This window comes from Myiozetetes cayanensis, unplaced genomic scaffold, assembly GCF_022539395.1.
Source record: "Myiozetetes cayanensis isolate MyiCay16 unplaced genomic scaffold, myiCay2020 scf15, whole genome shotgun sequence".
Taxonomy (NCBI): domain Eukaryota; kingdom Metazoa; phylum Chordata; class Aves; order Passeriformes; family Tyrannidae; genus Myiozetetes; species Myiozetetes cayanensis.
The window spans coordinates 16,844,553-16,860,389 of record NW_026087159.1 but is presented as its reverse complement, the minus strand read 5'-3'; the positions used below and the strand labels follow the sequence as shown (position 1 = coordinate 16,860,389).

The 15,837-nt window shown below is 52.8% G+C and overlaps 1 protein-coding gene and 1 non-coding gene across 3 annotated transcripts; one reads left to right on the top strand and one right to left on the bottom strand.

The window, feature by feature from the left end:
* Positions 1–2,209: 2,209 nt before the first annotated feature.
* Positions 2,210–2,281, bottom strand: TRNAE-UUC (transfer RNA glutamic acid (anticodon UUC)). The gene has a single exon. It is a non-coding gene; the product is annotated as a tRNA-Glu (tRNA).
* Positions 2,282–2,652: 371 nt separating this feature from the next.
* LOC126637409 (ras-related GTP-binding protein A) lies at positions 2,653–15,703 on the top strand. Of its 2 annotated transcripts, XM_050310649.1 has the most exons (10): positions 2,653–2,903; positions 3,447–3,480; positions 5,316–5,415; positions 6,476–6,542; positions 7,268–7,490; positions 9,498–9,593; positions 10,329–10,451; positions 12,803–12,894; positions 13,666–13,781; positions 15,219–15,703. In XM_050310649.1, the coding sequence occupies exons 2-10, from the start codon at positions 3,454–3,456 to the stop codon at positions 15,314–15,316; spliced, it is 942 nt and encodes a 313-aa protein (XP_050166606.1). In that variant the 5' UTR covers positions 2,653–2,903; positions 3,447–3,453; the 3' UTR covers positions 15,317–15,703. The 2 variants fall into 2 exon arrangements, with proteins under 2 accessions (XP_050166606.1, XP_050166607.1); XM_050310650.1 differs by lacking the exons at positions 2,653–2,903; positions 3,447–3,480 and adding an exon at positions 3,531–4,271.
* Positions 15,704–15,837: the final 134 nt, after the last annotated feature.

Genomic DNA, 15,837 nt, shown 5'->3' with positions numbered 1-15,837 from the left:
CTCTGGACACAGCCCTGGACACCTGCTCTATGAGCAGGGATTGCCCAGGACACCTCCAGTCCTTGCCAACCCCAGTTTTGTGGGAAGCACATGGAATGTGGGTGTTGTGTGTCCTAAAACTCCTTTTCAGCTGCCATTGATGCTCTTAGGAAACCTTTTCCTTTGCTGTGGGGATATTTTTATTCAGCATCCAAGAAACTGCCCTGGCTCCAAAGGAATGTTTCCTGCCTCATTCCCGGATTTGGAAGCAATGAGCTTCCCTTCCCAGTCGGGAACCTGGGAATTCCCTCCCAGCCCATCCAGCTGCAAGTGGCTGCTCTATCCCTAAGGATACCTGTCAGTCAGCTCTGTCTTTCCTTATGCATTTTGGAGCTGCACATTCCTCTCTCCAGCCCTCTGGAATGGTTTCCTTCGCTCATGGATCTGCTCCCAGAACAGCTCAGGGAACTCCCAAGGCTGTGGATGTCACAAGGAGGCCTCAGAGCAGAGTGTCCCAGATCTGTGAGAGCAGCAGGAGGAGGAGGAAAGTCCTTCTGGGAGACCCTGCACTGAATATTCTTGATACTCTCTGTGTCCTCTTGTAGGCCAAAATAATTCCTTTCTCTTAAGATGCATGCTGAGATCTTGGCAGAAATATCTTCATTCTGGGGTTCAAAGGAACAAAATGTCTTTGGTGGTGCCTGAAGTCTGTAGTTCTTTCTCATTTAGACATCTGGCCCCTGGTTTTAGTGCTGTTTAGAGCCTCTTATTGAAGATGGAACTGCATCAGGTATTTATAGCTCTGGGTGGGTCTTGGAAGTCATTTAAGTAGCCTCAAAAAAACAGCAGCAGGACTTTTCCTCAAGAGGGGACACAGAGACCCTCTTTCCATGGGGATTCCTGGCTGGAAGAGATTGAGAGAAGCTGAGGGGGCTCCTGCCAAGCCCCACAATCCCCCCCAGGACAAGCCCAGCTTCCCTGGAACCCACAGTCCTCCAAGGAACTCCCTAAAAGCTGCCTTTGGACCCCCTAAAAGCTGCCTTTGGACCCCCTAAAACCTGCCTCGGGGCCCCTGGCAGAGAGCAGGGCAGGGCAGGGGCTTCCTGGGCAGGAGAGGCAGCTGAGGGGCCATGCCCTAAAATCTTGCCATGCTGGGATTGCCTCAGAGCCCAGATGTGCCAGGTGCTCTGGAAGGGGGGATCCATGAAGTGCCAGGGCACTGAAAGGGGGTTCCAAGGCTCTGAGGGGGATAAATGAGGTGAGGAGTTTCTTGAGGGGAATAAATGAAGTGCCAGAGCTCTGAAAGGGGGGTACAGGAGATGGTAGGGCTCCAGAGGGGACACATGGGGTGACAAGGCACTAAAGGGGGAATAAGGGAGGTGCCAAGACTGAGAGGGGACACGTGAGATGACAAAGCTGTGACTTTGTGGCAGCAGCCCCTCGGCGTCTCCTGAGACCCCGCTGCCCGCAGGATCTCTGGCACTCAGGAGGCCACAGCAGCCAGGTGGGGATGTCCCCTCTGAGTTCCGCGGCTTTGGGGGGGCTCCCAGGAAGACCCCAACTTCTCCCAGTGGATGGGGGACTGCCCTGCCCTCCATATGGGAACCCAGGTGGGCTTTGGGGGATGAGCCTGGTGGGATCTGCTGCCCACCCAGAGTGTGGACACCTCGGTGACAAAGGCATTGGACACACCTGGCTTTGCTCCAAGATTTCCTTTCAGCAATGAACCCCCCACAAATGACATATATATATATATATATAACAAATATATATTTCTATGTATAGATAATGTATTCTATATATTATTGTGATAGAGTAGAATACATTTCTATGCATAAGATATGTAATGTATTTCCATGTATAATACTTACATATTTCTATGGGTGTATATCTACAGCAGATTTCTGCTGCTGGAGTTGCCGTACAATGCTATTTGCCTTGGGTTAAAACACTCTCTGGGACACAAGCAGGAATCTTGCTTGCCTTAGCGAAAAGGGCAATTAACGGCGTGTTAATTAGCGAGAGGCTGTGCGGCCCAACGCCCTCGAAGGGTTTTAAACAGGAGGGCGGCAGCGTTTGCAGCAGCAAAGCGCAGCCTGCGGCTTCAAGAGTCGAGAAATTCTGCTGCGGAGGTGCAAAAACGTAGCCCGAAAGAGTTTTGCGAGGGAAATCTGAGGAAAACGGACAGACGGGGCAAGAATTCCTCCTTCCCGGGAGGAAAAGGTGAAGCTTCCCATACCGGGAGTCGAACCCGGGCCGCCTGGGTGAAAACCAGGAATCCTAACCGCTAGACCATATGGGAGGCGCTGGAAAGCACCGTGCTCGGGCGCCTCAAAGCTCTACCGCCTGTCCCCGCTGCCGCGCGGAGCTCCGCTGCTGCGGCGGGCCCCGCTCCACTGCCCCGTGCGCGCCCCCGGGACCGCCGGGGATCTCCAGGACACCCCCGCCATCAACCCCATGCCCTGTGCGCGCCCCCGGGACCGCCGGGAATCGCTGGGATCTCCAGGACACCCTCGACACCGACCCATGCCCTGTGCCAGCAAAGGGCTGCCCTCACTCAAGATGGCGGCCGGGGCTTCCTGACGGGGTGGAGGGGGGGACGCGCGCGTGGCGGGCGGGGCGCGCTCGCGCTCTCACGTGACCGGCGACGGCCGCCCCACAGCGCTGAGTCCCGTGAGCGGCGGGGGGGGGGAATAGGGACACGGCGGGATAAACTGGGATACACCGGGACAAACCGAGACACACCGCCGGGATACACCGGGATACACTGCCGGGATAAACTGGGACACGCCCCCGCCCGGCCCCCAGCGCCGCCGCCGCCCGACTCCCCGGCGGCCACAGCGGCACCGCCCCCGGCCGGCCCGAGCCGCCGCAGGCACCGGGGCCGCCCCGGCACAGCCCCCGAGCCCCCAGCGCCGCCGCAGGTACCGCGGGCACCGCCCGGCCCGCGGGGAGGCCGCTGCAGGGCCCACGGGATGGGGGCGGGGAGGGAGGGAAGGGGAACCGGGGAAGGGTCTCTGGGGCCCTCCCACTGGAATGCGCTGTGGGACATCCTGGGCAAGGGGCATCCCCGGGGAAGGGAAAGGGCATCCCGGGAAAAGGGGCTCTGGGGCCATCCCAGTGGAATGGGCGGTGGAACATCCTCGGGAGGGGGCTTTGGGGCCATCCCAAGGGAAGGGACATCCCCTGGGAAGGGGCTGCGGAACATCGTCGGGAAGGGGCTTTGGAACATCCCGAGGGACGGGACATCCCCTGGGAAGAGGCTGCGGGGGGTGCTGACCCCTCCCGGCCCGGCCGCAGCGATCTCGGGATTTCGGGAAGGCAGAGGTTTCCCAGCAGCGGGAGTTCCCCATGGCAGGAGGGGGAGGGCTGTGCCAGCCCTCCCCCGGCGCTGCCGGCAGTGGGATCGGGATGGGCGAGCGGTGATCCAAGGAAAGCAGCGATCCAAGGTGGGGTTCTCTCGGCAGGTGTGTGATGCCCAGCACAGCCATGAAGAAGAAGGTAAGGACTGGGAGGGGGATCGTGTGCTGTTGGGTTTTCCTTCCCTATCCCCATCTGGGAATGTCACTGTTTGTTGTGTCTGTCCCTCTGGGGCTCAGGTGCCTTGGAAGGCTCTTGGAATCAGTGGCTGCATCAAGTGCCAGACATTAAAATTGGGTTAATTCCTGGCTGATTGCAGGGCCATCCACCAGAACTATGAGCAACTGTTTCTGGGGTGTGTTGCAAAACCCTCTGCAAACCCCTGTGCTCAGCGTGGGGGAAGAGGATCTGCTCCAACCCACTTCCTTGGCCTTTCCAAGAGGGCCCTTCCAAGGGGAGAGCCTTCCAAGTTGTCCCAGGAGCTCGGTGGGGAGCCCATAATTCGCTCAGGGCTCCTTGGAGCTTGGAATTTAAGCCTTGGGGAAGGAGCAGCTCCTCTGGGAATTGAAGGGGTGGGTGTATTCCAGCAGAAGCACATCCAAAGCTGTTAAAGGGGCTGTGTAGGGAATAGGTGGCTGGTTTTCCGTGGTGTGCTAGGATTGGGTTTCCTGCCTGCTGGTTGATCCCTTTGCAAGGCCTCTGCAGCCCAAAACTTGGGCTTTGGGTTTGTCTGTGGGCTGAATGGAATTCCTGGCTGTGGTGTTTGTGCTGGTGCTGTGAAATGAGTGCTGTGCTGCCTTCCCTGGGTTGAGCTCAGGGGACAGCACAGCCTCCCTCTCTCAGGGACAGGCCTTGTTCCCAAATCCTGGAGGCTTGGCCAAGGGCTCTCTCAGCCTGTGAGGAGCTGCAGGAACGACTGGAGTAAGCAGGAGGTGGGATTCTGCCACGGTGTTCCCGTGAAATTGTGGCAGCTCCTGCTGTGCTGTCACAGAGAGAGGGTGGCAGTGGAGCAAGCGCCCTCCTGGCCAGTGTCCTTCACTCCTTAAACTTCCCCTGCTCTCCTTAAACTTCTCCTTGATGGGAGACTTCCAGAGCTGTTGCCAAAGGCTGGATTTGGCTCTGTAACTGGAACTTGTTTAACAGCTGGGTTTTGTGAGCAAGTCTGTGTTGGCTGCTGCTGTTGTTTTGTTTTGGTTTTTTTTATTTTTATTTTTAGATCACGGTGTCAAGTCTTGCCCTGTGGCAAGGTCTCCCCTCACCCCACTCCCCAGGCCTCAGCATGCCCTACTTTTTGGTACCCCTCCTTTGGCCTGATGTCCTGCAGACAAGACTCTGGACTCAGGTGTCCCCCATACACTGTGCCCTTGACCTGGGCTGTCCCACCTGCTTTTAACTTCTTTTTTTTAATGGTCTTGTAACCCCTGAAACTTCAATTGTCACTGGTATTTCTTCTGTTTCAACTTCTGTTGGGGAAGAGAAAACAAGTCATATTACAAGGAGAAGAACAGGATCAGATGATCTTTAATGTCCCTTCCAACCCAAACCATCCTGTGATTAGGATAAGGAGAGGGATTGTTTCCAGTCTGGCCTTAAAGGCTTGAGACAAAGCTGTTCCTCTGTCCTGGCAAAGCCCTTTGCTGCCATCAGAGCCATCAGGGCTCCTGCTGTGGTGCCAGGGCAGGTGTGAGGGGCTGGGAAAGGGGGAGGCAGCTCCTGCTCTTCCCAAGTGCTGTGCTGGGAGAAGGTGTTCAGTCTGACCACAGTCCAGTGCCCATGGATAGCAAGGAGTTAAGGATGCCCATGTCCAGCTTCCCAGGCCTGGTACTGCTCTTTGCCTGTCTCCTGGTGCAGTCCCAGCTGAAACGTGTCAGTGCTGTGTTTGGGTGGCTTTGGCAGTGAGACAGCAACCAGAGAGGGCTGTGAAGGCCTTAGTGCTGTTTCATACCTAATTCTTCCTGGTTTTATTCCCCTCCCAGGTGCTGCTGATGGGTAAAAGTGGGTCTGGGAAGACCAGCATGAGATCCATCATCTTTGCCAACTACATCGCCCGGGACACGCGGCGCCTGGGGGCCACCAGTAAGGCTGCTCTTGTCTGCACTCCCAGCTCTCAGGGCTCAAACCCCCTCATTAACAGGGTGGGACCATTCCCTGCAGCAATTCCTGCCTCTCCTCTGGAGTAGGTGTGTCCCTGCTGGTCCTCCCACTGCCACACCTCACAAGGAGCTCCCTGGAGGTCAGCCGGGGACAGGCAGGAAGCTGGAGAGGGAAGGAGGAGACAGCACTGCCTTCAGTTTTGCTGCTTTATTGACTGGGTCCACTTTTACTGCTTTATTGTTTGACTTTTATCCTTAACCTTTTTTGTTTGGGGATCATGAAGCAGCTTTTGCTGCAGCTACACCTGTCAGTGGAGGAGTGTCAGAGCCTCCTCGTGTTGGTGGAGCGTTCCTGTTGTATCCAGCTGATCTCCAGCACAGGGATCCTGCAATCCACCCATGGTTTTGGCAGGATGAAACACTGGGCTTTATTAGTGCCTTGTACCTTTTCTTTTTCCCCTTCCAAGCAGCCATTGATGGGAAAAAGCAAGAAATGATCCCTCTGAAAGAAGGGGATGAATTGTCCATATCTGACTTTCCTCACAGGGAAGGATTTTATGTGAGGACTTAATGTCAGGGATTGGTGATAATTTGGCCTGTTCTGAAGTTTCCATTCTCTGCGTTACTGGTTTATTTTGTCAAGGCTGGATTCAGGCCTTGCAGAGTTTCATGCAAATAAAATCATTCCTAAAATATCCCAGAGATCAGGGATTGTGTGGTTGATGGGGGGGCACCTGCTGCACTTCTCAGGAGAGCAGTGTCCTGAGCAGGGAGGCTGGAATTCCTGTGGGAAATGTCCAACAGTGGTGTTTAGGTGGGATTTTACCAACTGGGGGCTGTGTTGGGAGAAAGGGCCCATCCCTGGAAGTGTTCAAGGCCAGGATGGACTGAGCTTGGAGCACCCATGGCAGGGGGCGGAACAAGATGGGCTTTATTGTCCCTTCCCACCCAAACCATTCCATGATTCTCTGCTGATCTTTGGAGGAGACAGCTCTGATCCAGGTGTGTGGTACAGTCAGTAAACTCCTATTGTCTCTGTGCAGTTGATGTGGAGCATTCCCATGTCAGATTCCTGGGAAACCTGGTGTTAAACCTGTGGGACTGTGGAGGGTAGGTACTGTTTATTCCTTTCCTTTTCAGTCCTGTGGGGGTGGCTGTGGGGAATCAGGTGAGGATGGAACAGCAGATTCTGCTCCAAGGGAGGAGCGTGGTGCTTGTGTGCCAAGAAAATCCTCCACCTGGGTTTCCTCCTGAGGTGCTGGGAGGTGCTGCTGCTCTTGGAATTGCCCATCACCAGCTTGTTCCAAGTGGGGTGTGTGCAGAGAGGTGATACTGAAGGTTGCCAGCGATCCTGTGGCTCCTGGAAGCAGCTTTTTGAGGAAGGCTCTCTGTCTGATCGAGCCACAGCTGAGCTTTGCTCAGCTTCCTCAGCTCCATGGCCTTGTGCATCATCTGACCCACACTCAGCCAAGCCAGAGGAGACTGAAATCCTGGGATAACAGGCTAGACTTTGGTCATATTTTATCTGCTTCTGCTGCTGGGGGGTTTTATAAGCAGCTCTTTAGAAGCTAGTGTGGATCCAGAATTAGGACACGGAGGGAAGCTGCAGCTTCAGGTGGAACTGGTGGGCTGGTGCTCTTCAGGAGCTCCAGCTCTGCCTGGGAGTGCTCAGGGAACCCTGTCGTGGGGATGGAGCTCTGGTGTGGGCTCCTGTGTCGGGATCTGCAGCTCCAAATTCAGGCCTTGAGATTTTACACTTTGTACCTTCCTGACCTCTCCAGGCATTTCATGGCTGCTCTAACAGGAGTCTCCTTCTTTCCTGCTCTGCTCCTCAGGCAGGACACCTTCATGGAGAACTACTTCACCAGCCAGAGGGACAACATCTTCCGCAACGTGGAGGTTCTCATCTACGTGTTCGACGTGGAGAGCCGCGAGCTGGAGAAGGACATGCACTACTACCAGTCCTGCCTGGAGGCCATTCTGCAGAACTCCCCCGATGCCAAGATCTTCTGCCTGGTGCACAAGATGGACTTGGTGCAGGAGGACCAGCGGGATCTGGTGAGAAGCCGGGAGTTGCCATGGAAATGCTTCCCCACGGAGCATCTCCTGCCTGTGCCGGTGCAGGGCGGTGTCACATCACACACAGCCCTGCCAGGGCTGTTCCTCAAAGGGTTTTCAGATATTCAGGCTTGGCAGAGCCCTCTGAGCTTTCCCTGCCTTTTTGAAGTGTGTCATCCTATAATGTCATGGAGAACAGAAGCAGTGATTTTTAGTGACAACCACTCAAAGCCATTCCCTTCACAGTGCTCATTCCAGAGGTCCCAGCACACCTTGGCTTCAGAAGGGAGGTGGAACTGAAGGAAATCCAGGTCCTTAAACTCCCTGCCCACCATTTGGATGGTGGTGGTGACAGTGAGGGTTGTTTTTAGCTCAGCTGCTGCTTTCAGTCCCTCACAGGCTCTGTTCTAAAGCATCACCAGAAAATAAGAGGTGGAACTTTCCCACCTAACCAGGAGGTGGTCTCTCTTGGTTGATCCTGCTCTGCCTGCCCAGAGATCCTCTGAAGCACACAAGCACCTAAACAAAGGCTGGGAATCAGCCTTCCAGAGATGCTTCTGTTCTGGTTGGAGCTTTTGAAAGGTCACAGGCATGTGGGAAGATGTTGAATTCCTACAAACCTCTTTGTGCTTGGACAGCTCCTGATAACCCAAAGGAGTTGAGCTGTGTGGGTCTGAGCACATCCCCAACTGCTTGGCCACTCCCTGCCTTGCAGGGAGTTTGGAGACCACTTCAGGCTGCTGGTTTTTGTCAGAAATAAGAGGTTTTTTAAACTTTTTACCAGTTCCTGCTGAGTTTTGCCTGGGCACCTGCAGAGGGAACATGCAGGTCCTGTGGCTTAAACCAGAGCTGACCTCCCTGCACAGACAGACCTTTCCACGTGGCAGGTTGGCTTTGGATCCCTTGTACTGTCTGAGAGCAGAGATCTTCCTCTTCCAGTTCTAGTTCTGCCCTCCAGTTCAGGCAGAAACAGCTCAGAGCTCCCTCAGAGGGCTCAAGGAGCTTTTTGTCACTTCCCTCCAGGCTGAAGGATGAGTCTAAGATCTTCTTAGCTGCAGTCCTGTCCAGATTTGTGGCTGGACTAGGGCACAAATACTGGTTTAACCAGTGGTGCAGACTCAGGGGAGGCCCTGAAGGGAGGGGTGGGCAGAAGAGGGGCCTTACTACTCCTCAAGACCTGTTTTAGGTATCTGCTGCTCAGAAGACCATGCAAATACTGGGCTAAATCTCTGTTTCTGTAGATCTTAGTGAAGCCTGTGGTGGAATTCACCAACCACATGGTGTTGGCCCAGCATTTCATGGGGCTTGGTTCATGTTCTGTCATGTTCCCACAAGGCCCAGGTGAGGGTGGTGGTTGTGTGTTCCCCTTGCTGGCTGTCCTGCTCCTGTCCCAGCAGTTCCAGAGGAGCCTGGCTGGGCTTTGCTGGTCCCCTGCTGTGCTTTTTTGGTGCCCAGAACTGAGGGCACAGTGTGGTATGGGCAGAGGAGTCTGTGTGAGCTCATCCTGAGGGCCCTCAGGTGCTTCCCTCCTGTGCTGCTCTCAGTGATGGAGATTTTTGCCAGGGATTTGTCACAGTTTAGGTCCTCAGGGACACTCCAGCCTGTCCACCTTCACTCCCACTTCACAACACCTGCAGTTATTTCAGCTTTAGGTCTCAGGGAAGTTCTGGATTCCCCGTCCCTGGAAGGTTGGACAAGGCTTGGAGCAACCTGGGCTGGTGGAAGGTGTCCCTGCCCTTGGCAGGGGGTGGAATGAGATGAACTTTGAGGTGCCTTCCAAGCCAAACCAGTCTGGGATTCTCTAGCAAGACATCCATGGTCTGTGTGGCCCTGCTGCTCACTGGGAGCACTGGGAGCTGGTTTCTCCCAGCCTGTCCTAGACAGCTGCTCTGCTCCTGTCCCTTCTCCAGTGATCCATTTGAAAGTCTTCCCGTAATCCCATGCAGCAACCACAGCACAGGCAGAACTGCTTCCACTCAACTGCTGCTCTGTCTTTTCATCTCCCAGATTTTTAAGGAGCGTGAGGAGGACTTGAAACGCCTCTCCCGGCCCTTGGAATGTGTTTGTTTTAGAACCTCCATCTGGGATGAAACCCTTTACAAGGTTTGTACAGCTCCCTCTCCAGATCTGCCTTCCCACTTGGAGACAGGAGAATGAGGAGGGGAGTGGTGGTGTGGCAGAGACTGGCTCTGGTCAGTTGTGCAGCAGCTCCTTCTGGGGGTGTAAATGGTGTCAGGGCATCCTGGGCTTAGTTAAGTAATTTTAAAAAGTCAGGAGTGCTTGGCAAATATCAGGGACTTGGCAAACAGGCATCCCAAATATCCAGCTGACTCCTGGGGAAGGGCTTGGTCAGGCAGTGCCACCCACTGGGTCAGCAGGGGGGCAGAGAGGGGGAGCTGAGCTGGGAGGATCCCAGTCTGGAGGAGCACAGATGTTGATCCCAGCATCCCCATCCCCTCCTGGGCTTGTTCCTGGCTCCTTGGGATAGGGTGGAGCTCTGTGTTTGGATCAGGGATGGGCTGCCGAGTGTTCATCTGTGATCTGACCTTCCTCCAGACTGAAATACCTGAAGGATTGCCAGCTTTAAATGAGGATGGTTTGAGCCTCCTTAGGGGCATTATGGTTTCCCTGAGTGATGTGGAGAAGAACTTGAGGTGGTGAAGAATCACCTCAGGTCTGGGCTTCCTCTGGTGGTGTCCACCGTAGGAACCTGAGGTGGGAGAAGCTTCTCAGTGTTGCCCAGGCTGTCGACACCCAGAACTACAAATAATCCCTCTCTGAGGACATTGGGAACCCAAGAAGTGCTGGTGACCCCTCATGTTGTGTGTGTGTCACCAGGCCTGGTCCAGCATCGTGTACCAGCTGATCCCCAACGTGCAGCAGCTGGAGATGAACCTGAGGAACTTTGCTCAGATCATTGAGGCAGATGAAGTGCTGCTGTTTGAGAGAGCCACGTTCCTGGTGAGTTCCAGGGCTTAAAGGGGCTTCAGGAGAGCTGGAGAGGGACTGGGGACAAGGGATGGAGGGACAGGACATAGGGAATGGCTTCCCAGTGCCAGAGGGCGGGGATAGGTGGGATATTGGGAAGGAGTTGCTGGCTGGGAGGGTGGGCAGGCCCTGGCACAGGTTGCCCAGAGAAGCTGGGGCTGCCCCAGCCCTGGAAGTGTCCAAGGCCAGGTTGGAGCACCCTGTACTAGTGAAAGGTGTCCCTGCACGTGGCAGGGGGTGGAATGGGATGAGCTTTAAGGTCCCTTCCCACCCAAACCACTCTGGGATTCTTGGAAGTGCTGTTGGGAGGTGTCAGCCCCACATGCAGAATTGTTTGATCCAGCCCTTGGGATACTGAAAGTAGCTGATATGACTCTGTGGCTCATGGGACCTTCCCAAAATTCCCCCTTCCAGCAGCTGAGCTGAGGCTTTATTGGTGTTTCCCTCTTCCAGGCTGTGAGAGTGTTTCATGTCCCCATTCTGTTCTTAGTTGTGGGACTTCTTTGAGAATTCCTTTCTGCACAGGGCAGGAACCTCATTTAGCTTGAAAGAGAAACCTTTTCAGTTCCTCCTGCTGTGGAGGAACTTAATTTCTTTTGGGTTTGGTGCTCTGCAAAGCCAGGATATGGATAAAGGATCATGAGCCACTGGGTTGCAATGGTTTTCCAGGTTCTTGTGCTCCTGGTCCCTGTCTCCTGCAGGTGAAAGGTGCTGCTTAAAACCACCATTGCTGCTTGTCCGTCCCCACTCTTGGATTATGGATTTGGCTCCTCAGTGTTTACCCCAAAACTCTTGCTGAGCTGAAGGAATGAGTGAATTTTTTTCAGTGCTTTCCTTGATGGTGATTTGGAAATGATGGAGGGGATGTGGGAAAGGAGCCACGACTCTTCCCCCTTCTTAAACTATCAGAAGCAAACACCTGCCATGTCTGGCAAGTTCTGCTTTGTGACCTCTTGTAGATAATAAATAGTTCCACCATTTCTTACAGGGGTGTGTAACAGTGTGATTGTTACAAGGACATTTTTAACTGAAAATTAATAATGTTTGCTACAAAATTTCTGCTCTTATTTTCAGTGTAATGGTGACTTTTAAAAAGACTCATCTCCCTTTTCTCCATACATTTATTAAATATATGAATAATAATATATATTCATATAGAATAATATATTCCATATATGTATAGAATACATTAAAAAGCCCCCAGGACTTTTTTCCCCTGAAGTGAAATCTTAACTCTGAAAATCTTACTGTGGAATCTTACTCTGGAAACCTGATTCTGAAATTGTGTTCAAATCATAGTGGGAATGCAACCCTTGAATCTGGCTAAACCTGTCCTGGTGTGAATAATTGGGTAGGTTTAAAGAGTGATCGTTTTAAGGTGCTTAAGGGACAAAAAGAGGGAAAAAAAAAACATAAAAAAATATTAATTCTCCCAAGTCACAAATGTGACTCCAGAGTTTCACATCCTTGTGCAAGGGCACGGCAAGTAACAGTTGATGTTGTGATTCTGAAGAGCTGAAAACACGTGGCTTCAGGATTTTTAAATATTCCTCTTTGCTTTGCTGGGGGAATGGAGATGGTGCAGCTCTTCGTGCCCTTCCCTCCTGCAGTAAATGCAGTTCTTGGCCTGTTCCTGATGTGGCTGAGGAGGGAAGAGTTGGGGAGGAAGGTTTGGGGAGAGATCCCACTGCAAGGATTCCTGAAAGGCTTCAGATCCCCTGAACGTTCAGTCCAATCCTGCAGCTGCTGCTGCGTTTGTGTGGGAGGAAGAGGAGGGAAGTGCTGTGGATGAGGCAGCTCAGTGCTGGTCTGACTGGACTGATGGGGACAGAAGTGAGGAATCCAGCTGCCTTTGTGCTGCTTTTCTCCAGGAGGAACAGCTTGCTCTGGCTCTGGGAGCTCTGTCTGTGCAGGATGGGCAGTGCTCAGATTCAGCCCCTGAGAATCCACAGCACCTGGGACTGAGAAGGGAAGAGCCATCCCAGCACTTGGCAGGTGTCCCTTCCCGAGGTTGCATTTTTTTCCTTCTCCTTGCACATTCTTTTACTTTAAATCAAGATTTAAATTGCTGCTAAGTTGGAGCACCCAGACCTCAGGTGGACAATTCCCTATTGACAGGCTTTGTGTGTGTGAAAAAGGCTCCCTGGTGATTGTGTTACTGACTCCTGTTCTCCGTGAAAGCACCACAAGAGCTGTTGCAAATAGTTCCCAAGATTCAATCAGCCAAAGGCAAAGGGAATCCTGGTCACCACCCATTCCCAGAATTGCTGTTGGCACTGAGGGACTTGTGCTGGAATCACTGACTGACTCTGCCCCCTCTCCAGGTCATCTCTCACTATCAGTGCAAAGAGCAGAGGGATGTCCACAGGTTTGAGAAAATCAGCAACATCATCAAACAATTCAAGCTGAGCTGCAGGTGAGCTGATGTGATCAGGAGTGGGGAGATACCTCAGCAGGGATTTTGGCTTGGTGGGGCTCTGCAGTGAATCCCAGTTCTGTGCAATTGTACTGGGCTTAAGCACAGCTCACTTAAGTGTTGCTTTTTGAACTTCCTCCTTTGCTAATGGTTGAAGAGATTTGTTTGTTCTGAAACAGCTGTTTTCTCCTGGGCAAGGGAGGAAAGTTCCAGGATAAATCAGTGACAGTGCTTGGAATGTCAGGTGGAGAGCTCTGCTCCAGCCCTGGGCTGGCTGGGGAGGAAGAGGCTTCCAGGCACTGTTTATTTATCTGTATATTTTGAATAGAAAAGTGGAAAGCTTTGGGGCAGCTTGGCTTTGAACAGCCTCCGGGCTCTGCAGCCTGGTTATACCTGGCAGTGTGTGGAGCCTGGGTGGATGGAGAGGTGGCTGCATGGTTTACAGGTGTTTCTGATGTCTCCAGATGTTCCAGTTTTATCCTTATTTCTGCTGGGTCCTCCAGAGTGTCCAGGCTGTGTGTCTGGAGCTTCCTTCACTGTTCAATGCATAAATCACTTTATACTGTTCTCATTTAGCCCAAAGCTAAAGAGTTGTGTCCTTAAAAACCAACCCTGCTGTGGTCACACCTGGTTTTCCCTGCCAAATGGGAATTCTAGCTCCTCTTTGTTCCCAACAGCTCAAATAAGGGATTTTGGCCATGTGGGCACAAAAGCTACAATGGTACAGGAATAATTAATTGACTTTTTTTCCCTTTATTTCTACTTTTCCAGTAAGCTGGCAGCCTCTTTCCAGAGCATGGAGGTCAGGAACTCTAACTTTGCTGCTTTCATTGACATCTTTACATCCAACACATATGTGATGGTGGTGATGTCAGACCCTTCCATACGTAAGTTGAAGCCAACATAAGCCTGTTCAGGACAGGAAAAAAAAAACCCAATAGGCCAAAATGAGTCCAGTTTCAACTGTAAAAATGAGATTTAATTACAAAACTGAAGAGGAGAGGGATTGAGTGGGGTGGGGAGGGTGGGTGAGCACTGACTGCAGAGGTGGGACGTGCTGGGACAGCTGAGCTGTTGCTGTCACGGGGAGGATCTGTGGCTGTGAGAGGAACCACCAGAACAGATGTGACCTGGTTTAGCAGGTCATGTCTAATAACCTATTTTGGGCTGTTCTGGGCTGGCAGCCCCGGTGAGTTTTGAAGAGGAAGCAGGGATGGATCATGTTGGAGTGTTGCTCTTGGTGGACAGGACTCTAATTATAGCAGCATCTATTTATCCTAAAGGAGAAGCTGCAGCAGTGCCAGCCCAGGCCCTCTGGGACCAGTTAACTGTTTACACAGCTTCACTTGGAGCTCCTGGTGGGATCTGAGGTGCTCCAGAGACACTGTCCAGGACACCTCGTGCCTCACACTGTGCTTGGCCTTGCATTTGTTACTGAAATAGGGAAGAGTGTGTGCCTGAGGCACAGCTGGGACAGGGCTGAGCTGGGGAGCAGCAGATGGGCAGCTATGGGGGCTTGTGCAGCTCTCCCTGTGGCTGGAATTCACTGGGCTCTTCCTCATGATGTTCTGGGATCAGCAAACAGCTCAGACCCCCCTACTGAACTGTGCCCAGAGACCCCAACTGAACTGTGTCCAGACCCCCCCCCCACTGAACTGTGTCCAGACCCCCCCCACACTGAACTGTGTCCAGACCCCCCCCACACTGAACTGTGTCCAGACCCCCCCCCACTGAATTGTGCCCAGACCCTCCCACATTAAATTGTGCCCAGATCATCCCAACTAAATTTTGCCCAGACCCTCCCACATCAAATTTTGCCCAGGCCTTCCCACATTAAATTCTGCCCAGACCATCCCACATTAAATTCTGCCCAGACCATCTGGCATGAAATTTTGTGCAGACCATCCCACGTTAAATTGTGCCCAGATCCTCCCACGTTAAATTGGGTCCAGACTCTCCCACATTAAATTCTACCCAGACTCTCCCACATTAAATTTTGCCCAGACCCTCCCACATTAAATTTTGCCCAGACCCTCCCACATTAAATTTTGCCCAGACCATCCCACATTAAATTTTGCCCAGACCATCCCACATTAAACTGTGCCCAGACCATCCCACATTAAATTGTACTCAGACCCTCCCACATCAAATTGTGCCCAAACACTCCCACATCAGATTTCCCCAGAGCCTCCCACACTGAACTGTGCCCATGGTGGAGGCAGCAGGATGAACCAGGACCTTGCAGACAGGGCTGTTGCCCTCAGGACGTGGCCACTGCCCCCTTTTAACTCCGTTTTATCTGCACTGTCCCTTTTCCGTCGCAGCTTCCGCGGCCACGCTGATCAACATCCGCAATGCCAGGAAGCACTTTGAGAAGCTGGAGAGGGTGGATGGCCCAAAGCACAGCCTGCTCATGCGCTGAGCCCAGCCTTTGGGGGCAGGAAGCGTGGATTGGGACTACTTTTTAGGAGAATCTAACACTGTCGATGTCTTTGTTGGGCTTTATGAGTGTGCTGCTTTGTTTTCTCTCCTTTCACGTCGGACACTAGAGGCTCAGAGGATGTCTGGATACACTGCGGACCTTCAGAGCCTTCCCTGGCACCCGTGGGCTTGGGAAGGAGGCAGGACAGGTGATGTGCCCATGGGCTGGTGCTCCCAGGTGGATGTTTGGCTGCCAGGAGGATATTTTAAGTCCCAGGAATATGGAGTATTTACTGGTTTCTTGGTCGGTTGCTGGAATAAGTTTATAAATTTCTCCTTATCTTCGGTCATGAAAATAAATTTTTGCTACCAGGGATTTCAGATCCTACAGCTTTGGAAAGTGGTTTTGCTTTCTTCCAAAACCTGAGGCAGCTGTGGGAAGCAGATGTGTGGGAGCTGCATTTCTCCTTTCATGTTTTTGGGGGATTTGACTGGAAGCCATTCCAGAGTTTCATTGGGAAT